General features: G+C 42.7%; 1 protein-coding gene across 3 annotated transcripts in view; it reads left to right on the forward strand.

The window, feature by feature from the left end:
* LOC118387911 (rab GTPase-activating protein 1) overlaps positions 1-23,878 on the forward strand; it is a 137,555-nt gene that overhangs the window by 5,242 nt on the left and 108,435 nt on the right. Inside the window, exons 1-6 of one of the 3 annotated variants that reach the window (XM_052525958.1) lie at positions 14,931-14,950; positions 15,980-16,185; positions 17,993-18,022; positions 18,945-19,221; positions 19,461-19,674; positions 20,910-21,084. In XM_052525958.1, the coding sequence (XP_052381918.1) occupies positions 16,033-16,185; positions 17,993-18,022; positions 18,945-19,221; positions 19,461-19,674; positions 20,910-21,084 (849 nt within the window). In that variant the 5' untranslated portion in view covers positions 14,931-14,950; positions 15,980-16,032. Of the gene's footprint in view, positions 1-14,930; positions 14,951-15,979; positions 16,186-17,992; positions 18,023-18,944; positions 19,222-19,460; positions 19,675-20,909; positions 21,085-23,878 lie in introns of those variants that run through there. The other 2 variants (XM_052525957.1, XM_052525959.1) reach the window with 2 other exon arrangements.

Raw genomic sequence — 23,878 nt, forward strand, 5'->3', positions numbered from 1 at the left:
TCGCCACTCGTGATTCGACTGTCCCAAGCTCAACTCTGTAACCCCCCGTCCGTCCGTCTGTCTCTGCCTTTTTAAAATCACTGCAGCGAATTTGGTTGAAGCTAGCCTATGTGTTGCAAGAGTATTCACACTCACGGTCTTCCTCTCCCTTGTGAGGTGAAATGAGATGCACTGAGAGAAGAGGGAGAGCTCAGCTGGCCTGGCTTGGCCTGGCAGGCCTTTAAAGCAGCCAGTTCAGCTGGAGAGGGAGTGAGAGTCAACTCCTCGATCACACCGACATTGCATTTTGGTACACCCGAAAGAAGTACATTAAATTCCGATGGAGCGCTGCGTTTCCCTTGCAGCATTGCATTGCAGAGGCAGTTGCAGTGTGTTCTGCGTGGCGTATACGTTGGATATATCGAATGTATGCTTCTGACTGTGTGCGTAGACTGCTTGACAGAAATTATAGCATGTTGAACTTTTGTTGCACAAACATCCAGATGATGCTGCGTACTATTTTGCGTAATGACACTATCGGTGTGATCGAAGGCTTTAAGAGTCCCCCTGCAGTGCCAGGACTGAAGACATAGCTGACTGCCACTGAAAGGCCGTGGCAGCTGGGTAACGACCTGAACCCAAGTAACCAACCTCATCTGGCAGTTGTATCGAGTAAACCCTAGCCTAACTCCTCTAGTAGTCTGACTGATGACCATTTGTATGAGAGGCTTTATTAACAGCCCAGCCAACTGTAGAAGATCGGCTACATTAACCGTACCACATTTTTGTCAAGATGTGGAACATCTCGAAATGTCAAGATGGTCCCTCTGAAGGGATAAATAGGTGGTGTTGTCATGGCGACACCTAGCTGACATGACAGCTAGCTAGGCAGGACATAATATGGGGTTATAGCGTTAGCTCAGCAGTCATAGCGTTAGCTCAGCAGTCATAGCGTTAGCTCAGCAGTCATAGCGTTAGCTCAGCAGTCATAGCGTTAGCTCAGCCGTCATAGCGTTAGCTCAGCCGTCATAGCGTTAGCTCAGCAGTCAGACTTAGCATCACCCCCATTTGCTTTCTTCCTATACATGCGTTAGAGAGAGATGGAGGGGAGAGAGAAAGGGAGGGAGGGGGGAAACATCAGCTCCTTGTATTTCAGTCTTTCTTGTCTGTCCAGTTTGTTGTTCTGGTCTCCATTTAGCTGTAATGTCCTGAGGCAGTGAGTGAGAGAGGGGTAAGGAGAGAGAGAGAGGTAACGAGAGAGGGAGCTACACAGACAGAGGGAGAGGGGGAGCTACACAGACAGAGGGAGAGGGGGAGCTACACAGACAGAGGGAGGGAGGGGGGACACAGAAAGACAGAGGGAGGGAGAGGGGGAGCCAGACAGACAGAGGGAGGGAGAGGGGGAGCCAGACAGACAGAGGGAGGGAGAGGGGGAGCTACACAGACAGATAGAGGGAGAGACAGAGGGGAGAGGGGGAGCTACACAGACAGGGGAGAGAGAGGGGAGCGACAGACAGACAGAGGGGAGAGAGAGGGGGAGCGACACAGACAGAGGGAGATAAGGGGGAGCGAGACAGAGGGAGAGAGAGGGGAGCTAACAGACAGAGGGAGAGAGGACAGAGGGGAGAGAGAGGGGGTAATGAGAGGGGAGAGAGAGGGGTAGCGATAGAGAGGGGTAGAGGGGTAGTAGAGAGAGATGACTTTAAAAAAAGCATTTGATGCTATTTGGCACGAAGGGCTATTCTACAAAGTTGGCTTGGTGATCAGGTGTATGACTTAATAAAATGTATGTACACTAAAAATAAGTGTGCAATACAAATCAAAATCCAAAGAAAATCATTATTTTCACAACGTTGAGGTGTGAGACAAGGCTGCAGTTTGAATCCAAATCTTTCAACATTTATGTCAATGAATTAGCAGACATGTTGTACCATTCTCCAGCCCCAGGACTCACACTATTTGACACAGAGGTAAAATACCTGCTATATGCTGATGATTCGGTACTTCTATCACCAACCAAAGAAGGTCTTCTACAGAACATTAGTATTCTTGAGCAATATTGCCATAATTGGACCCTGGCAGTAAATAATAACAAAAAAAGCAGATGTCAGAAACATAAATATAAATTCACCCTGAACAACAACATAATTGAACACACTAAAAATGACATTTGAGCCCAGAAACGAGCCCTCTGTCAGCTGCCGTTGGACCTAACCAACCAAGCTGACACCAGCATTGCTTCAGAAAAAATAATTCCAATTAACAAAATCATGAACCAATCAAAGGACTCATATATTTACAACATTGGAAAAACAAAACAAAATCCCAAAGCCGACTAAATTGCTATCTGACCTTTCTGTCATTTTGGAGCTGCCTTAGTCAAGAAAGTAAAAAATAGACAATGTTTGTATGCGGTTTTATTTAAAAAATATATATATATATATTTCGCCTTTATTTAACCAGGTAAGCCAGTTGAGAACAAGTTCTCGTTTACAACTGCGACCTGGCCAAGATAAAGCAAAGCATTTCGACACAAACAACAACACAGTTACACATGGAATAAACAAACATACGGTCAATAATACAATAGAGAAGGTGTGTATATACATTGTGTGCAAATGAGGTAGGATAAGGGGGTGAGGCAATAAATAGGCCATAGTGGCGAAATTATTACAGTATAGCAAATTAAACACTGGGGTGATAGATGTGCCCGAAGATGAGTGTGCAAGTAGTGGTACTGGGGTACAAAGGAGAAAAATAAATAAAATGAATAACAATATGGTGATGAGTTAGTTGGATGGGCTATTTACAGATGGGCTATGTACAGATGGGCTATGTACAGGTGCAGTGATCTGTGAGCTGCTCTGACAGCTGGTGCTTAAAGCTAGTCAGGGAGATATGAGTTTATTAACGCAATGTTAAAAAATAATAAATTTTTTTAACGTTTGCAAAGTGATATGTGACACGTATTAATGCCAAAATAACATCTCAAAACATGTAGGGCTGTGCACCACCTGCACCTGAATGACATGTCGCCACTGGAAATAGCATCTTGTGAGTGAGTCAGTGCACGTTGTTTTCGGTTTCAGCCAGTGTATTCCGTGTCTGATTGTACTTTCATGCATGTGACTCTCTAACCATCCCATGTGTGTGTTTTGAAGTTCTGCCTGTGTGCATCTATGTGTTGTGTGTGTGTGTGTATGTCTGTGTGACTTGAAAATATTGATGCACACATCTCACTGTTCATTGTGCACGTGAAGGCAATGTCGCTCAGTATCAATTTTTTTAACAAGGGGCAATTCTGTAACTGCCATTTCCTGCAGTCTATAGCAGAAAATGGCCTTAACTAACCACGTTTCCATCCACAGATTTTATGTGAGTAAAGTCATACCGTATTAAAAAAAAATCGAGACAGCCGTGATAGAAGTGGGACATTTCGATTCAACTGTTTAAGTGATGTCTCCATCGGACAGCGAACCCAAAACCGATCCAAATGTTGCATGTTTCGGTCAGAAAATGTATTCAAACATTACAAATCGCTGATAATTTTTGTTGATCATATTACTTTGTTGATTATATTCACTTCTGAAAATACCTAATCTTTTAGTGACAACTGATGCACCATCTCCAGTGTGGAACTAAGCATGTATCTGTGTTAATAGTCATTGATCGACAAGTCATTTAGCATGCTGACCCCAGGAAATATCAGTAGCCTAGTCAAACTGCGCACGCTGATCTACCTGAGGTAGGCGACCTGTTATTTTTTTAATCTATGCACTGTTGAAAATGGTGTTTTACTAGAATTAAAGTAAGCTACCGGAAACACGACTGTCATCTGGCTATAGGCTACTTGCTGAATGGGGCGTTAGATTTGATTACTTTATATTTCTGGTTCAGAATCAGCAATAGTTTTGCTAGTTTTGTATTTAACAATTAGTGTGTATGGCCATTTTTGAGATATACAGGGTAAAGTTGATATTTTCATAACATGGAAAGCAGGACGAGAAAATGAACTCATTAAAACTTCCAAACGGTCTAAACCATTTGATTTTGAGACGGGTTGAAATCCAAAGTTGTGCTATATGTTCATTGGCTACGTCATAGCTAGTTTGTAAGTAATGTATGAATATTTATTGTTATCTCAAAAACTTAATCTGCAAAAATGACAAGATTTCAGAATCAAAGTGGAGGAACAAAAAACAGTGAACATTGTCCCCCCCATAATCTGATAGTAGTAGTTGGGTGGTAGGTGCGTAAGCTCCTTTACGGCTCAAATCAAATGCCTGGGAGAAAAAAATCCTATTGCAAAATAATGCCTTTTATTTATTGATGTAACTACCAGTTGATTTAACTACATTTGGGCGATATGTATTTTTCAAATTGATCTATGCTTTTGAATGATAAAAGTTCAAAATTTGCTTTATTTCCCTAGGGTGGCAACGGCTACAGTTGAAGTCAGAAGTGTACATACACCGTAGCCAACTACATTTAAACTCAGTTTCTCACAATTCCTGACATTTAATCCTAGTAAATATTCCCTGTTTTAGGTCAATTATGATCACCACTTTATTTTAAGAACATGAAATGTCAGAATAATAGTAGAGAGAATGATTTGATTTATTTCAGCTTTTATTTGATCCCAGTGGATCAGAAGTTTACATAAACCAATGCAAACCAATGCAAACCAAATGCTAAACAAGCGTAAATTGGAGGAATTTTGGCCCATTCCTCCTGACAGAGCTGTTGTAACTGAGTCAGGTTTGTAAGCCTCCTTGCTCGCGCACACTTTTTTAGTTCTGCCCACATTTTCTATATGAATAAGGTCAGGGCTTTGTGTTGGTTACTCCAATACCGTGACTTTGTTGTCCTTTCAGCCATTTTGCCACAACTTTGGAAGTATGCTTGGGGTCATTGTCCATTTGGAAGACCCATTTGAGACCAAGCTTTAACTTCCTGACTTATGTCTTGATGTTGCTTCAATATATCCACATAATTTTCCTCCCTCATGTCGCCATCTATTTTGTGAAGTGCACCAGTCCCTCCTGCAGCATAGCACCCTCACAACATGATGCTGCCACCCCTGTGCCTCACGGTTGTGATGGTGTTCTTCGGCTTGCAAGCCTCCCCCTTTTTCATCCAAACTTAACGATGGTCATTATGGCCAAACAGTTCTATTTTGGTTTCATCAGACCAGAGGACATTTCTCCAAAAAGTACGATCTTTGTCCTCATGTAATAAAAACACTTGGGTGAACTGTTAGAATTAGAATAATCATTAGTTTTCCAAGTGGGCACTTTGAATACAGTGTTTAACATGACAATTAATGAAAATGCCAGGGAGAATATGTGACCGACCGGCTCAAATTGGTCTTAAGTAGCAAAATATGATTGAATTATTATTATTATTTTTTTACATTGGATAAAAGTAAAGACTCAGAGCTACAAAATGGTATATAATACACAGCATTTGAGGTTAGTGGTTAATCTGCCTTTGCCATCGGTACTATTGGCCAAATTACAATCACTGAATAATAAAGGGGACGAACTACAATCACGTATATCCCACCAACGGGACATTAGAAACTAATATCTAATGTTTCACAGAGTCGTGGCTGAACGATGACACGAATAACATACAGCTGGCGGGTTATACACTGTATCGGCAGGATAGAACAGCAGCCTCTGGTAAGACAATGTATATTTGTAAACAGCAGTTGATTCCTGCTTACAAGCAAAAACTAAAGCAGGAAGCCCCAGTGACTCGGTCAATAAAATAGTGGTCAGATGAAGCAGATGCATAAATACTTATTTTCCACCATAATTTGCAAATCAATTCATTAAAAATCCTACAATATGATTTTCTGGGTTTTTTGTCTTCTCATTTTGTCTGTCATAGTTGAAGTGTACCTATGATGAAAATTACAGGCCTCTCTCATCTTTTTAAGTGGGAGAACTTGCACAATTGGTGGCTGACTAAATACTTTTTTGCCCCACTGTACATACCCCAACCAGGAGCCAGGAATTACAGGCAACGTCTACACTGAGCTAAAGGGTAGAGTTTCCTCTTTCAAGGAGCGGGACTCTAACCCTAAATCACTATCAACCCGTAGCACTCACGTCTGTAGCCATGAAGTGCTTTGAAAGGCTGGTCATGGTTCACATCAGTACCATTATCCCAGAAACCCTAGACCCACTCTAATCTGCATACCGCCCCAACAGATCCACAGATGATGCAATCTCTATTGCACTCCACATTGCCCTTTCCCACTTGGATGAAAGGAACACCTATGTGAGAATGCTATTCATTGACTACAGCTCAGCGTTCAACACCATAGTGCCCTCAAAGCTCATCAATAAGCTAAAGACCCTGGAACTAAACCTCCCTCTGCAACTGGATCCTGGACTTCCTGACGCCCCCAGGTAATAAGTAATAAGGGTAGGTAACAACACATCCGCGACGCTGATCCTCAACACAGGGGCCCATCAGGGGTGTGTGCTCAGTCCTCTCCTGTACTCCCTGTTCACTCATGACTGCATGGCCAGGCACAACTCCAACTCATTAAGTTTGCTGATGACACAATAGTGGTAGGCCTGATCACCGTCAGAGACCTGGCCGTGTGGTGCCAGGACAACAACCTCTCCCTCAACATGATCAATACAAAGGAGATAATTCTGGATTACAGGAAATTGAGGACCGAGCACGCCCCCATTCTCATCGGCGGGGCCAGTTCCTTGGTGTCCACATCGCCAACAAACTAACATGGTCCGACCGCAAGGCACTACAGAGGGTAGTGTGCACCGCCCAGTACATCACATGGGCCAAGCTTCCTGCCATCCAGGACCTCTATACCAGGCAGTGTCAGAGGAAGGCCCTAAAAATGGTCAAAGACTCCAGCCACCCTAGTCATAGGCTGTTCTCTCTGCTACCGCATGGCAAGCAGTACCGGGGCGCCCAAGCCATAAGACTCCTGAACATCTAATCAAATGGCTACCCAGACTATTTGCATTGCCCCCCCCTTTACACTGCTGCTACTCTCTGTTTATTATCTATGCATATTCACTTTAATAACTCTACCGACATATGTACATATTTACCTCTTACTTCGACTAACCACCACACATTGTCTATGTACCGGTACGCCCTGTATATAGCCTCGCTATTGTTATTTTTCTGCTCTTTAATTATTTGTTACTTTTATTTATTTTTTTATATATTTTTTTAGGTATTTTTCTTAACTGCATTGTTGGTTAAGGGCTTGTAAATAAGCATTTCACCGTAAGGTGAACAAAACCTGTTGTATTCGGTGCATGTGACAAATACGATTTGATTTGAGTGTAGTAAATAGTGATGCACCGATATTACATTTTTGGGGCGATACTGACATTCAATATTTTCCTTGACAAAAAAAACGATACCGATAACCAGTATAAAGGTTTTTAGCGGCCTTTTAAGCATTTGAGTACAGTTAAATAGTTAACTCACACACATGGACGCAGTGGTCTAAGGCACTGCATCTGAGTGCAAGAGGCGTCACTACAGTCCCTGGTTCAAATCCAGGCTATGAGTGTGGGAGTCCCATAGTTTGGGAGTCCCATAGTCCGGTGCACAATTGGCCCAGCGTCGTCCGGGTATTGCCGGGCTTGGCCGTCATTGTAAATATGAATTTGTTCTTAACTGACTTGCCTACATAAATGAAGGTTACACACACACACTAACCAAACAGTTGTTTTGTTGACCTTTACGTATGTCCCCATTACCAGTAAAACATAATCGAAACCTACTTCTTTCACTTACTTGCTGTGCTGTTTCGTTGTTAATTTGTTCAGTCGTTTCATTCTCAACCAGGATTTCATCATACATGTCAAGTAGTGAAGTTTCAACTCTGTCTATCTGTGGCCTCTCTTCCTCGGTGCGCAATGTCACTGTGTCCGTTTCCATCTTGTCCACCTGTGTATGTAACATTTCACGTAAACCCTGTTTCTTGTCTGCATCGAAGTAGCGGTTCCTTGTACCTAGCATCGAGCATGGTGGTGGCACAGTTTGAAACATGTTCTCAAATGCCACAGCGACAACCAGCACATTCATGAGCATCAAAACAACTTTCCTCAGTGTCGGCAGTTTTGTTGAGCAGGCGTGACGATTTAATTCCATGAAAAATAGCAGAGGGTATCACACGAAAAGCATCACTCACGACAGAGAACGGTTGATTGTCATGGGCAATGAATTCCATTATCTTGGCTTTAATGGATTTCGCCTTCGAGTTGTCTCTGAAATGTTCTTACTCTGTCAAATGACTGTTCGACTTGTTGACTCTGCTCGAGCCACACAGCAGACGTTGTGTGCTGGGTTAGGAATGCTGTGTTGCACGTGTAGTGCTACATTTTACGTGGCGTCATTACGTCATGTACCTAATTATATAGGTATTCACTTCAGCTTTGACATCGATTTGGAAACATCGGGGCGATAAACTAGACATTCCGATATGTTCACCGATATATTGTGCATCCCTAGTCCAGATTGAGGGTAAGATGAACGTAGCAAAGTACAGAGGGGTCCTTGATGAAAACCTGACGACATATGTAATTGGGGAACAAAAATAAAAATGGCAAACAATTCACACAATGAGACAATGCATGTTGCAAGCATTTTGCGGGAGACAGTTGAGCCGCTCTGGAGAGAGGCTCGCCTATATCTTCACCACACACCCGTCCCCTTCTTCTTGTCTCAACACTTTAAACTATACTCAAGACACATTATCTTCACACGTAATTGAGATGCTTTCGTTGACAGCCGCAACACAATAATCAACTAGGCCCATTGCCACCCGCGCTGCCCAAATTGCTGGCTTCTTGTCTTTCAAGAAGATAATGATCCTCGATTCCTCTGTGGTTTAAGTCATGTTTTCTGGTGAAGTGTTTTGAGCGATTCCATTTAGTTCTGTATCGACAGGAGAAATTAGGACAATTTATGTAAATGTATTTTCCATTTACTTCCCTATTGGACCCATTTCTCACCTGTTCTATTGGTTTTCATATCAACTTTATTTCGTTGTCCAGAAGCCAAATGCACAATCCTAGTCAAATTATCAACCCCATCCTAGTTTTTGGATATTTAGATTCCCCCTATTTCTGTGTTTCTAACAGAGATTTTAATCTCTGTCACATATGGAACCGCTATCAGGTGCGCTGTTTAGAATGGTGTTTTCCCCTCTAATTGCATTTTTTAGCAAATGTTTCAAAATGACGTTTTATTGGCTGCTTCATTGCATGAGTTGCATGGTCTGCTAAGACGCATTACCATAATCAAAGTCTTATTTCTGTCATTCCGAGCCCAGTGGGGGGGACACCCAAATTGGTTATATGCACCCAATACATATGGATCCAGTAGATTTCTCAATCAAACTGAATCGCAATAATTTGAAACTAAAATGTATCTTTCCGGTATCGTATTGGAGCCCAGTGCCTTCAGGAAGTATTCACACCCCTTGACTTTTTCCACATTTTGTTGTGTTACAGGCTGACTTTATAATGGATAAAATTGAGGGGGGCAGGCAGGCAGGCATCGAATATCCCTTTGAGCATGGTGAAGTTATTAATTACACTTTGGATGGTGTATCAATACCACCAGTCACTACGAAGACACGGGCGTCCTTCCTAACTCAGTAGCTGGAGAAGGAAACTGCTCAGAGATTTCATCATGAGGCCAATGGTGACTTTAAAACAGTTACAGAGTTTAATGGCTGTGAGTAGGAGACAACTGAGGATGGATCAACAACATTGTAGTTATTCCACAATACTAACCTTATTGACAGAGTGAAAAGGAAGGAAGCCTGAATAGAATACAAATATTCCAAAACATGGACCCTGTTTGCAACAAGCCACTAAAGTAATACTGCAAAATATTGTGGCAAAGCAATTCACTTTTTGTCCTGAATACAAAATGTTATGTTTGGGGCAAATTCAATACAGCACATTACTGAGTACCACTCCACAATTTCAAGCATAGTAGTGGCTGCATCATGTTATGGGTATGCTTGTAGTCATTTAGAACTAGGGAGATTTTCAGGATAAAAAAATAAATGGAATGGAGCTAAGCACAGGTACAATCGTAGAGGAAAACCTGGTTCAGTCTGCTTTCCACCAGACACGGGGAGATGAATTCACCTTTCAGCAGGTCAATAACTTAAATCACGGTCAAATCTACACTGTAGTTGCTTACCAAGATGACTGTGTTCCTGAGTGGCGGAGTTATAGTTTTAACGGAAATCTGCTTGACAATCTATGCAAGACCTGAAAATGGTTGTCTAGCAATGATCAACAACCAATTTGACAGATTTTTGAAAAGAATAATGGGCAAATGTTGCACAATCCAGGTGTAGACAACTCTTTGAGACTTACCCAGAAAGACTCACAGCTGTAATCGCAGCCTAAGGCAATTCTAACGTATTGAGTTTGAATACTTATCTAATCAAGATATATTTGTTTTATTTTTCATTTATTTTTTGACAGAGTATTTTGTGTAGATTGTTGACAAACAAAAAGACGATTAAATCCATTTTAATCCGACTTTGTAACACAACACAATGTGGAAATAGTCAAGGGGTGTAAATTATTTCTGAAGGCACTGTATCTAGATCCGCATCAAATCGCGTTGAAAGGGAAAGATCCAGTGTAAACCTGGAATCGCACGATATGTTGTGTGGTCCTCACCCTACAGCTCGGGAAACCATGCAGTTTATTAGACTCCAGATGAAATAAGTTACGATGAATTTCACAGGGTGTTAAAAGTGCTCAGTGATGAACTTGATGCTCATTTCCAAAAAATATAGATCTTATTCTGGTGACTTGATGGTAGATGCTTGACTGCCATTTGGCAAGTAAATCCTTTAATAATCCCACACTCTATCTTTGAGCTGTTATTGGCCAGAGCCAAATTATGCAAACATATCCTCCTTGTACAATGTAAAACACCAAATAATGCATTGCAGAGAAGAATTAGGCCGATATCCGCTAATGATCAAAATCCAGAAAGGAGCTGTTAAATTCTACAACCACCTAAAAGGAAGCGATTCCCAAACCTTCCATAACAAAGCCATCACCTACAGAGAGATGAACCTGGAGAAGAGCAAGCTGGTCCTGGGGCTCTGTTCACAAACACACCCCACAGAGCCACAGGACAGCAACACAACAATTGGACCCAACCAAATCATGAGAAAACAAAAGGTAATTACTTCACACATTGGAAAGAATTTACAAAAAAACAGAGCAAACTAGAATGCTATTTGGCCCTAAACAGAGAGTACACAGTGGCAGAATACCTGACCACTGTGACTGACCCAAAATGTAATCTTTCACTATGTACAGACTCAGTGAGCATAGCCATGCTATTGAGAAAAGCTGCAAAAGGCTATGTGCACACTGCCCACAAAATGAGGTGGAAACAGTGGTGGCCCACTGTTGTTTATTATCTATTTCACTTGCTTTGGCAATGTAAACATATGTTTCCCATTTCAATAAAGCCCCTTAAATTGAATTGAGATGCCCCACAAAACCCGGGGGGAAAAAATGTAATGGTTTGGGACATTTGATCTATAGAATGGTCATTTAGAGGAATGATTGTTGACATATATTTGACATTTGTATCTAAAATCATAATTGAGAAATAATTCATCAAAGTTGGCGTTTTTATGACATTTTGGCCTCATCCAGGCCTCCCTTTAAGACTCTCTAAGAAACTTTTTATTTTATTTGTAGGTGCTACAAACAAATTGTCATTTGAAGCTTTACTGCTTGCTCTATAATATATTTAAAGGAATAATGTTTTTAACATAACTATTTAAAATATAAAAATGTGTAGTGAAGACATCAAAACTATGAAATAACACACATGGAATCATGTAGTAGATTTTTCAAAGTCGCCACCCACAGCTTTGCACACTCTTGGGCATTCTCTCAATGAGGAGCGGCAGCGTAGCCTAGTGGTTAGAGCGTTGGACTAGTAACCGGAAGGTTGCGAGTTCAAACCCCTGAGCTGACAAGGTACAAATCTGTCGTTCTGCCCCTGAACAGGCAGTTAACCCACTGTTCCCAGGCCGTCATTGAAAATAAGAATATGTTCTTAACGGACTTGCCCGGTTAAATAAAGGTAAAATAAAAAAAATAAAAAAATAAAAAAAAACTGCTTCACCTGGAATGCTTTTCCAACAGTCTTGAAGGAGTTCCCACATACTGTATGCTGAGCACTTGTTGGCTGCTTTGCATTGCAAACCGTCTCATTTAGGTTGAGGTCAGGTGATTGCGGAGGCCAGGTCACCTGATGCAGCACTCTTCACTCTCCTTCTTGGTCAAATAGCCCTTACAAAGCCTGGCGGTGCGTTGGGTCATTGTCCTGTTGAAAAACAAATAACAGTCCCACTAAGCGCAAACCAGATGGCATGGCATATCGCTGCAGAATGCTGTGGTAGCCTTGAATGTGGGCCTTGAATTCTAAATACATCACAGACAGTGTCCCCAGCAAAGCACCCCCACACCTCCTGCTTCACAGTGGGAACCACACATGCGGAGATCATCCGTTCACCTACTCTGGATCTCACAAAGACACGGCGGTTGGAACTCATCAGAACAAAGGACAGATTTCAGCCGGGGTAATGTTCATTGCTTGTGTTTCTTGGCCCAATCAAGTCTCTTCTTCTAATTGGTGTCCTTTAGTAGTGGTTTCTTTACAGCAATTTTATCTTGAAGGCCTGATTCACACATGAACAGTTGATGTTGAAATGTGTCTGTTACTTGAACTATGTGAAGCATTTAATTGGGCTGCAATTTCTGAGGCTGGTAACTCTGAACTTAGCCTCTTGCAGCTGAGGTAACTCTGTGTCTTCCTTTCCTTTGACGGTCCTCATGAGAGCCAGTTTCATCATTGCGCTTGATGGATTTTGTGACTGCACTTGAAGACATTTTTAAAGTTCTTATTTTCCCGCATTGACTGACCTTTGTGTCTTAATGTAATTATGGACTGTCGTTTCTCTTTGCTTTTTTGAGCTGTTCTTGCCATAATATGGACTTGGTCTTTTACCAAATAGGGGTATCTTCTGTATACCAACCCTACCTTGTCACAACACAATTGATTGGCTCAAACGCATTAAGAAGGAAAGAGATTCCATAAATGAACTTTTAACAAGCACACCTGTTAATTTAAATGCATTCCAGGTGACTACCTCATGAAGCTGGTTGAGAGAATGCCAAGAGTGTGCAAAGCTGTCATCAAGGCAAAGGGTGGCTACTTAGAAGAATCTCAAATCTCAAATATATTTTGTTTTGTTGAACACTTTTTTTGGTTACTACATGATACTACATTTATATCTGTTTTATAAAATCTGATTTTTTTGTTGTTGCCTGATTCAGTTTTTTTCTCAAATTAATTTTTCTCAGTTATGTTTTTCCAGGTTTCTGTTTTTCCCAGTTTTGTTTTTACGTCTTTCACTCTCAAGATCCCCATTTTTCTAAATAGAAAAATCAAAAATTGAATGTTGTAAGTCCACAGTGCTTCAACCACATCAGGAAACCACTTTTAGAGGTCTTGTTACCCTTTAATTGAAGTGTGCACCAGCAATTGACCATTGGCTATTAATGTTTCTGTAGTGCTCATGTGATTGCAGTTTTCAGAAACAAATGGCCACTGGATTGTTTTGAATAATATCATGATATCATTCTGCCAGGCAGTCATAGGCAGTTTTTTGGGGGGGGGGAATCCCTTTTGCCAGAAGGCGGTTGTCATTACATTAGCTTCATCGCTAACGGCTACACAAAGTTCTAGCGTTCATGTGCTGTTTCCTCAACAGAGAAGTCAAAGGAAAATACTAGTCACTGATTTTGTTCATGTCTCATGATAATCTTCGGCAAATTAATGAATGTTCTAATAAGTTCAATACTTAAAAAAAATATTGTTGAACTCTGTTTTAATGTCTGGATTCCAGGATTCCGTTTGCGTTCTCCGCAGTGCGGATTTTATAGGACCACCATTTACTATATGGTCATATCAAAGTTCCAGAGTGGTATCTCTGCTACTTTTAGAGTTATGATCCAATTTGTAAGCACTACCAACAGAGTGAATGTGAAAATGGATTCAAAATGGTCGACCTCTGCTGGTGATTTTCAGGATGTGCAATGATGCAAGTAAAGTAGGGCTGTGATTGGTTACGTTGCCTAATATACATACCAATTTCTCTGGGAAAAATTGCCATAATTTTAAAACTGAGATCCCACTATGGATCTTTGATATGCCCCAAGAGTATATTATGTTCAACAATATATTGAAAAAGTAGCCAAATTAAAAATGGTGCATTTTCAATATTAGTGTGTATTTTTGCCAATATTCATTAATGGATGTATTTTTTTATTTGATTGAAATCAACAGAGCAAGCAGTAAAGCTTTGTAGCACCTACAGATGAAACATAATGTAGTCTTTAAGGAGGCCTGTGTATGGCCTCAATGTAATAAATATGCTAACTTTTATTGATGATTTTCTTATACTTTGATACAAATGTCAAATATATGTCAACAATCCTTCCTCCAAAATACTATTCTATGGATTAAATTATGTATGTAATTATGGCCCAAATCATGGTATTTTTTCGGCCTGGTTTCGTGAGTAATCACTCTTGAAGTGTGTGTTATTGACATACTGTGAAGCACTGAGCCATTGCTATTGTGTGAACTGCTCCCATGTCTGTTCCTCTTAGTACTCCATTGTTGGGAAGGGGAAGGATCCAAAAATAGCCTCCTGTACGGTTCTTGATCCTCTGCCAAAACCTTGTGTTGCACTTTTCTTCCTGTTACACACATTGTCACCTCCCTTCTCTTTCTCTGCTCTGTTTCCCTCTGTTCTCTTCCTGTAAATGTTCTTAGCTCCTTGACTCCGAGGAATCAAAATGGTGGTTCAGTTCACTGGGGAGCTGGGAAGAGAAACTGCCAGGTTATTTTTTTCTTCTTCGAAAATTAGACTGTAAATGAGCCCGGTTTTGAACATTATTTGGGAAAATCATTTCCTACTGCTCAGTAAAGTGAAGATGTTTTATTGGTTAAACTACATTACAGTCACATAGCCTAGTCGTGCAGCCCAGTTGTGATGGGAGTCAGCGGAATCTTGTGGGATCATGTAAACTGCTTCAGGGGATGCATATGACAAGGATGTAGAGCAGAGCTGCGTTGAGATGGAGGCGAACAACAGTCAGTGTGTGTACTGTAGGCCTAATAATAGGCGTGATTTTTAGTTTCTTGTTTGCATATTGCCATGGAGATGATGGAGGCTACCTACTGGAGGTGTATTCTCCATGAAATACACTAGAGTGATAGTGGGGATGTTTCTGACTGCTCAGCTCCCTCATATCCATCCACACATCTAAAGGACATTGTATTTTATGACATTTGATTTTGGCATCACTGTGGCTTTACCTTGCATTCTCTTACTTTGCTGATGATATGTTTTAGATTCTCTGTTTACTGAAATGAATAAGACACAACTTCCAATGCAAAATATGGAAGGGATTATTTTACATCTCTCTTCTCTATTCTCATTCTATTATATTCCCATTCTCACTCTATTCTATTCTCACTCTATTCTATTCTATTCTCACTCTATTCTATTCCCATTGTCACTCTTCTATTCTCACTCTATTCTATTCCCATTCTCACTCTATTCTATTCTCACTCTATTCTATTCCCATTCTCACTCTATTCTATTCTCATTCCATTCTATTCTCACTCTGCTCTCTCTCAAAAAACTCTTTCCCCTTTTCTCTGTCAACAGAACTAGCTGTGTGTTTCCTCCCTCTGGTGGTTAGTTGTAACTGCACACGCTCAACCTAGCCTCCCTGTAGGAGTCCTTGATACTTTCCCAGATAATGCCCCTATCATTTTTTCTTGAGACGACTACGCGTTAAATTTAAAAAAGCACGGCCTCATTTCATCATGACCTTTTTTATTTTTGTTTTTCCTTTTCTAGGTGATTTTACTCATTTCCCCCTCCATTCATGAGCCTGGCTTGGTTTAGCTGTCATGGAGGACAAGGCCTCGGTGGGGAAAATTAGCGTGTCGTCCGACTCCGTGTTCACCCTGAACAGTGAGGACTTTGTGCTGGTGTCGCGGCTGGACGACACCCCAGGCTCCTCCACTAATAACGGTAGCGATGACGAAAAGACCGGACTGAAGGTAAGACGAAATAAAGAGTGCCTGGCAGAGTAAACAGAACTCTGACATCTGGTCGAGTTCCCCAATTCACTCTCTCCCTTCCCCTTCACCTGGGCCCTAAGCCCCTAACCATATGATGTTTGCACGGCAGATCTAAAGTGCTTGGATAGGTTTAAGGTTGTAAGCAATGTTGTGATGGAGGTTCCTTCCACCATATTGCTGAGGCTCGTCCTGCCCCTTGCAGATCGGCAAAATGCAAACAAAGAGAGGGTTCAAGCCAAAGGAGAAGGAATAGGGAGCGAATCGGGACAGGTGTGTGACTCTCTCGATCGGCTTGATTTCTTTGTAGTCAACTCACCTGAATTACCACGGCCTCAGTCGTCGGTGGGTCATTGGAAGGTAACCGCATCAGTGGAGAATCATCATACTAGCAGCAGACACGTCTGCCTTCTCTCACCACTGATGTTAAGTGACCAGGGAATCAATCTCGTGTCATCCCCCTTCCAAGGCAATCACTCACATACTGCAACTAATCATCTGATTAAGAAACCCATTCCATGCTCTTTTTTTAAAATTTCCATTTTTTTACTGTAAATAATCACGAATATGCTGTAGGCTGTCAGGAGGATTGAGCTGTGTCTCTCGTATGGGGTCAGGTTACACGGGCAAGACAGTCCGGCTCTCACTCCCCTCTATCTGGGCCATTCACTAGTGATGGGGGGGGTGATCGATCCGGTTACATATCAGGGTATTACTTTTGACGATGTATCGTTTTGACAATATCGCAGTATTATTTTTGCACTAGTTGGCTGTACCTGCACCAAAACGCCAGTATTTGTTTTACTTCATGGCGTGTTGTCTCCATCTTCTTTTTAATAACTAGGGAGACAATTTGTTTTCAGCACTTTTTACATTTTATTTCCATGACTGATCAGGACTCGTTTTCTCGTGGCTCTCTCTTGTCCCTCTGCTGTACATATTGGTGAGCAACATGTTTGGAACATCGAATCGCAATAAAATCATATTATCGAATCGCAATACATATAGAATTGTGGGAATCGAAATACATATAGAATTGTGGGAATCGCAATACATATCGTATCGACACCTAAAGTATTGTGATAATATTGTATAGTGAGGTCCCTGGCACATTCCCCTCCGTACCATTCACCCTGTGGTGCTCAGCTGCCTGTGGGCTGGCTGGCTGGGTGGGGGAATTATTGTCCATTTAAGTATTTCACCCCCCCCACCCTTATCTCTCTTTTCCCCCATTTTTCTTTTCTCTCCCCCTCTTTTGATCTCTCTCTCTCCATGCTAACAAACACTCTCGCTGTACAGGTTGTTAGACTGTCGATTGTATGTTCCTTCAGTCTCAAGTCATTCTGTCATCCTCCTGTGTATTTGTTCCCGCTAATGTGAAAACGAAACATTAACAAAAAAAAACCAAGATATATAAATAACATGTTAGTTTACCCATCCATGTTGTACTTTATCTGGTGCCTCTATACACCCCCACACTGTACTTCCTCCTGATGAGGTAGTGCTCAAAAGACACCAGCAGGTGGTGATAGTGGACTGCTGAAATGACTTTACCCAACAAGTTAAGCCACTCAATTGCCTTCAGTTGAGGTACAAGACGATATTTAGACTAGCCTCACGGAAACTGTACACCTCACCCCCATGTACATTAACAACCGTAATTAGAATTGATTCGAAAAACGAAATAACTCTCTTGGCTATTCTTACACGTACTTCTCCCCCAAGCCCACACAAGGTAGTTGAAGAGGGGAGTAGCGCAGGCTGTCTAAATGTGTTGTTTATTACGCAGGTGATTTCTGAGGAAGGGGTCAGCTTTAAGGTCAGTTTCTCTCTCTCTCTCTCTCTCTCCCTCGTCCTCTCCCCTTCTGTGCTGTGATTCTGTGGTGACACTGTATCTGTTCTGTGGTGCTCTTAAGTGTTTTCGGGTTGGCTGTTGAATGATTTGATGCCCACCTAGCTTGTCTTGTGATGAGGTAGCTAGCTCAGTTGTTTTGGTGCAAGTTCTTGTCCTAGTTCTGTTTTTTGAGGCTTTACGGCCAGACTCCCAGTCTGCCACCCACCCACCCCTCCTCAGCTCAATACGCCCCTTGTTTGCCACTGTATGTTGTGGTGTAGTGTTAGGCTACTGCTGGAGGCTGAGGAACAGTGCTTTGCAGTCTTCACTAGTTTGCTTTGCAGTATATTGCCTCTCCCTGTATGGTCCGCCTTTGCTTAGCATCTGTCAGCTCAATGAACTTGGCGAATGTGCTTTCTCTTAGAAAGAGGCTACAATTTGTAAGCAAACAGACCAGTGTTCGGTTTCTAGAAACTTGTAACACCTCCTGTGGTGATCTAATTCATTCACAATCGTAAATTCACATACTAATCTAATCACTTTGTACTTGAAGTACTATCTCTGTTGAAGACGTCGCTTTCCCTCTCAAATTCCCTTGTCAGTCACTCGGAGAGAATCTCAAGATCAGTATAACATTTTCAACCTAGCCATTCCTGAAGTTGGAGAGGAAAAAGTTACTGAGATTGATTGATGAACTGTTTCTTAGGTAGCCTGAATAATGAACCTTGTATTTTGACCCTATGCTCGTCTGTGTGTGTGTGTGTGGGCTTTGGGATTCCTTGTGTGTCTGTGTGTGTGAATGCCTGTGTGTTCGACTGTGTGTGTGTCGATGTGCTTGTCCGACCGTCGGTGTGTGTGTGTGTGTGTGTGTGCCTATCCATCCGTCTGTGTGTGTGTGTGACAACAGATTGTGGGGAACGGCAGTGAGCAGCAGTTGCAGAAGGAGCTGGAGGATGTTCTGATGGACCCCTCTGTGGCTGAGCAGGCGCTGGGTGGTGGCGTCCCCAGTGGTGGCAGTGTGGACCAGGCAGGCGGGGTAGACCATGTTTTGTCCCCCACCATGGCAGCACCACCCGAGCCCCAACCGTGCCCTGACCTCCTCGGCACCCCGCCCAAAGTTGAGATGGTGCTACCCGTCCAATCTGCAGCGCAGGAGAGTGAGCTGAATGAACGATCTTACCGCGGTGAGTCAAAGCAAGAATACCAAATCAACTTCTGGGACCCTACACCTTAGGAACTTCTCTAGATCTGAAAGGGTTGGGCAGATGTAAGAACTATGGTTATAGCTTAATCTTGTCTTCTGATTGGCTGAGCAGAAATGTCACTTCCGTATAGCCAATGTCCTATGGGGTAGGGGCTACGCTTTGATCTGCTGTCTCTCCCCCTCACTAGACCCTCTCTGTATGACCCTTGACATCCACAGGGGATGAGTCGTCATCGGAGTGCAGCCCCAGTACGCCCATCCCAGACGAGGACAGTGTGGTCTTCAATAAGCTGACCTACCTGGGCTGTGCCTCGGTCAACGCTCCCCGCAGTGAGGTGGAAGCGCTCCGTATGATGACCATACTCAGAGGGCAGTGCCAGCTACCCCTGGACGTCACCCTGTCTGTGCCTGGAGTCTCAGAGGGCACCGTCAGGTCAGGACCGCTTAACAAACAAACTGACAAACCCAACCAAAGAGATTTGTGTGCGTGTTTGTAGCTCATAAAGCTCCCGAGTAGTTATTCTGATTCCCATGTAAAATAGCATTTTGAGTGACTAAAATGTCACCCATAATGCAAAAGAATATATATATAAAATATATATATATATTACTTTTTGGGGGGGGGGTATAAATGTTAAATGAAAAAGTCATTTTTCTCTCGCAACCAGGAAGTTTGAGAATACAGGCTGTGTGGGCGGGGAGCTTACAATTCATGAGCTCACCTTGACTGACAGCTCTTTGAAACGCCCATGTCTAGAAACCTGAATGTATTTAGTAAGCAGTGTTGCAGTAAAATCAGATCAAGCTCATTTGGTGATACACAAAGCGACTCCAACAACATTGAAATTGCATCAGTGATGCACAAAAAATCTCCCGTTTGCCATGTCTGTCGTGATGCAGTTCACAGCAGCACCGACGGATTTGTTGACATGACATCTGCATCAGAGTTTTAAACGACCCCCCTTTTGTTCCATGCCGGCCGAAAGACCTGGCTAGCCGGTAACTAGCTAACACCAGACACAGATGAAAGGGGAGACATAGAAGTACCTTTTCCATAGAGACATAGTGTAAACTCGCTGACACCCTACAGTAAAATGTTGGCGCTAGTAGGTCAGCTATCTAGCTATGTAAACCATTCCCCTCTGCAAACACACCTTCTCCGATGTTGGTTACCAGGCGTCACTTATTTCAATTAGGTAAGAGAATATCATGTTACCATTGGTGTATTAAAATGAGATGGGGATGTCACCCTATCCCCTTAATAATCCCGCCTCCTGAATCCACGTGTTTGGCACGGGGTAGGGGACCAGTAACTTTTTGATCAAACTTGTCAGAATTTTAAACGCCCCTTCCCCACCCCCCCTTTTGTTCCATGTCGGCCGAAAGACCTGGCTAAGGGGGTAACTAGCTAACACCAAGCTCCCCGCCCACTCAAGTCATTTTCTTCATACTTTGGTCATCAGACTTTGATCTGATTTCATCCAAATATCATCCAATTTCATGAAAAACATGATTTTGACTGTTCGGGACCTTTTAAACAAACACAGACTGAAGAGTGGGAGTGCTTTTGTGAGACGCGCTGTTTGAATACCTCCATTATGTCTCTATCTTGTTATTGTTTTCTTTGCTACCCTTTAACCATAATATGACCTGACTCTTTTTCTGCAGGTTGCTGGACCCCCAGACAAGCACAGAGATAGCCAGCTACCCCATCTACAAGATCCTGTTCTGTGTGCGGGGTCACGACAGCACGCCAGAGAGTGACTGCTTCGCCTTCACGGAGAGTCATTACAACGCAGAGATCTTCCGCATCCATGTCTTCCGTTGTGAGATCCAAGAGGCGGTGAGGACACACACACACACACACACACACACACACACACACACACACACACACACACACACCTTCAATTCCTGTGACTTTTGTTTAGCTCCGTGCTGCCTGGGTCTTCAATCACCGCACTACAGTTTCATCCACATTTGACAGCAGTGCAGATGGTGAGAGCCAGCGCTCCTTCCATTTATCACACAGTACCAGAGCCTCCCTTATACTTTGACAGCACAGCTGAACTCTTCCGTGCTGCCCACACACAATGCCCAAACATTCATGTTGAGGTGAAATATCTCTCCCTGTGTGAGCTGTTTACCCCGCTATCCTGGCCCTCTGGGCTGCACTCTCTGTACAGACACTGATGTACCCAATGCCCATGTGTTTATATCTCATGTCTAGCCTGCAGTTAGTCAGTCAGCCTTAGCCTGCTGTTCTGCTGTACTCTTCTCTGCCTGAACGGGCCTCGGCCTATATAATAGTGTATAACAGAGTTTGCATTCCAAATGGCACCCTATTTAAAGTAGGGCACTATATGGAATAGGGTGCTGTTTGGGACACATGAGCACATGAGCCAGACAATGAGCTGGTCTTCCTTGCCGAGAGCATGGAAGGCCAGATTTTACTGCAACACTGCTTACTAAATACACTCTCCTTAGTCTCCGTGTGCAGTGACCTGATTTTCCCCTTTTCCTTCCTTGGAGAAAGATGTTTCTTGCTATCTTCCAGACAGCCCAGAACACAGACCACCCCATGTCTGCCTGGTGGCTGGACCTCCTCCCTCCCATGACACATACACACACACAAACGCGCGTGCACACACGGCTCTACAGGAACATTTTTCATTGCTACCACTGGTGCTCCCAACTTTAGGAGCGCCCCATGAAATTTAGAAAGCACAATCGTTTTTATTGTTTGAGTTACGGCCTGTATTGACGACATTTGAGGCTCATGTTCTGTGTCTAGAAACGAATATGTAACGATGTAAAGACCATTAGTTTATTGTAAAAGTTAGCGGTCATATGAATACCTGTCATTGTAATTACTAAGTCATTTGTGGAGTAGGTTTCTGCATTGTGTAAAGGCACTAATTTCTCTTTAAAAACGCCAGGTTTGGGATGATGACATGCAACGAGGTCCATAATTAATTCTTTGCTATGATCATTGGTCTCCTGAAGAGGCTGTTTTTTTTTCTGTGCCTCCCAAATATTTGGATATACAGGTAAAGTTACCAGCTTGTTGGCCAGCTAGGCAATGAGGTAACATGACTGAACAAAGTGTAAACAAATGGTTAAGGATGCGCAAGTAGAAAGGCCCACGGCGTGGTTTATGGATGTAAAATGCAGTCCCGGCTGTCCGTTATAGCAGGGGTCTCTTACCCTCCAAGCCTGGAGCCTGCTGGTTTTCTGTTCTACCTGATAATTCATTGCACCCATCTCGTGTCCCAGGTCTAAATCAGTCCCTGATTAGAAGGCGAACAATGAAACAATGCAATGAAACTGACTTCACGGTCCAGAGCTGAATTTGAGGCGCTATAGGAAGATAAATATGTGGTCAAAGGAGTTGTCTGTAGAGCCCCGAGACAGGATTGTGTCGAGGCACAGTTCTGGCGAAGGGTACCAAAAACATTTCTGCAGCAATGCATGTCCCCAAGAACACAGTGGCCTCTTCCTAGATAGAGCTGGCCTCCTGGCCAAACTGAGCAATCGGGGGGAGAAGGGCCTTGGTCAGGGAGGTGACCCAGAACCAAATGGTCACTCTGACAGAGCTCCAGAGTTCTTCTGTGGCGATGGGAGAACCTTCTAGAAGGACAACCATCTCTGCAGCAGTCCACCAATCAGGCCTTTATGGTAGAGTGGCCAGTTGGAAGCCACTCCTCAGCACATGACAACCTGCTTGGAGTTTGTGAAAAGGCACCTGAAGGACTCTCAGACCATGAGAAACAATTCTCTGGTCTGATGAAACCAAGATTGAACTCTTTGGCCTGAATGCCAAGTGTCACGTCTGGAGGAAACCTGGCACCATCCCTACGGTGAAGCATGGTGATGGCAGCATCATGCTGTGGGGATGTTTTTCAGCAGCAGGGTCTGAAGAGACTAGTCAGGATCGAGGGAAAGATGAACAGAGCAACGTATAAGAGAGATCCTAGAAAACCAGCTCCAGAGCGCTCAGGACCTCAGACTGGGGTGAAGGTTCCCCTTCCAACAGGACAACGACCGTAAGCACACAGCCAAGACAACGCAGGAGTGGCTTCGGGACTCTCAAGTCTCAAGAGGACTCAAGGCTGTAATCGCTGCCAAAGATGCTTGAAGAAAGTACTGAGTAAAGGGTCTGAATACTTATGTAAAAATGTTTCTAAAAATCTGTTTTTGCTTTGTCATTGTGGGGTATTGTGTGTAAATTGATGAGGGGGAAAAACGTTTATATAAATTGTAGAATTAGGCTATGACGTAACAAAATGTTAAGCTGTCTGAATACTTTCCGAATGCACTGTAAATCCAAACGGGTTCTCCAACAGATTAATAAGAATGACTCACCCTATGTTACACAATTGCGCTTTTCCATTTTTTCAGATTACGACCATTCACTTTCGGTTATTTGAAAATGAAATTATCTCCAAAATATCATTCAAACAATTTCAGTTTAATCCACAAGAAAAGACAGAACAAATATTATGTTTAATCTCAAATATACTACTAATTGATTTAAAAAAAACAGAATGGTATAATCTTTGTTAATGATATCATAAACAGAACTGAGGAAGTTATGCCACACATGCAGGTAACAAAAATATATAGAAATATTTGCT

The sequence above is a fragment of the Oncorhynchus keta genome, chromosome 9 (genome assembly GCF_023373465.1).
Source record: "Oncorhynchus keta strain PuntledgeMale-10-30-2019 chromosome 9, Oket_V2, whole genome shotgun sequence".
Lineage (NCBI taxonomy): Eukaryota > Metazoa > Chordata > Actinopteri > Salmoniformes > Salmonidae > Oncorhynchus > Oncorhynchus keta.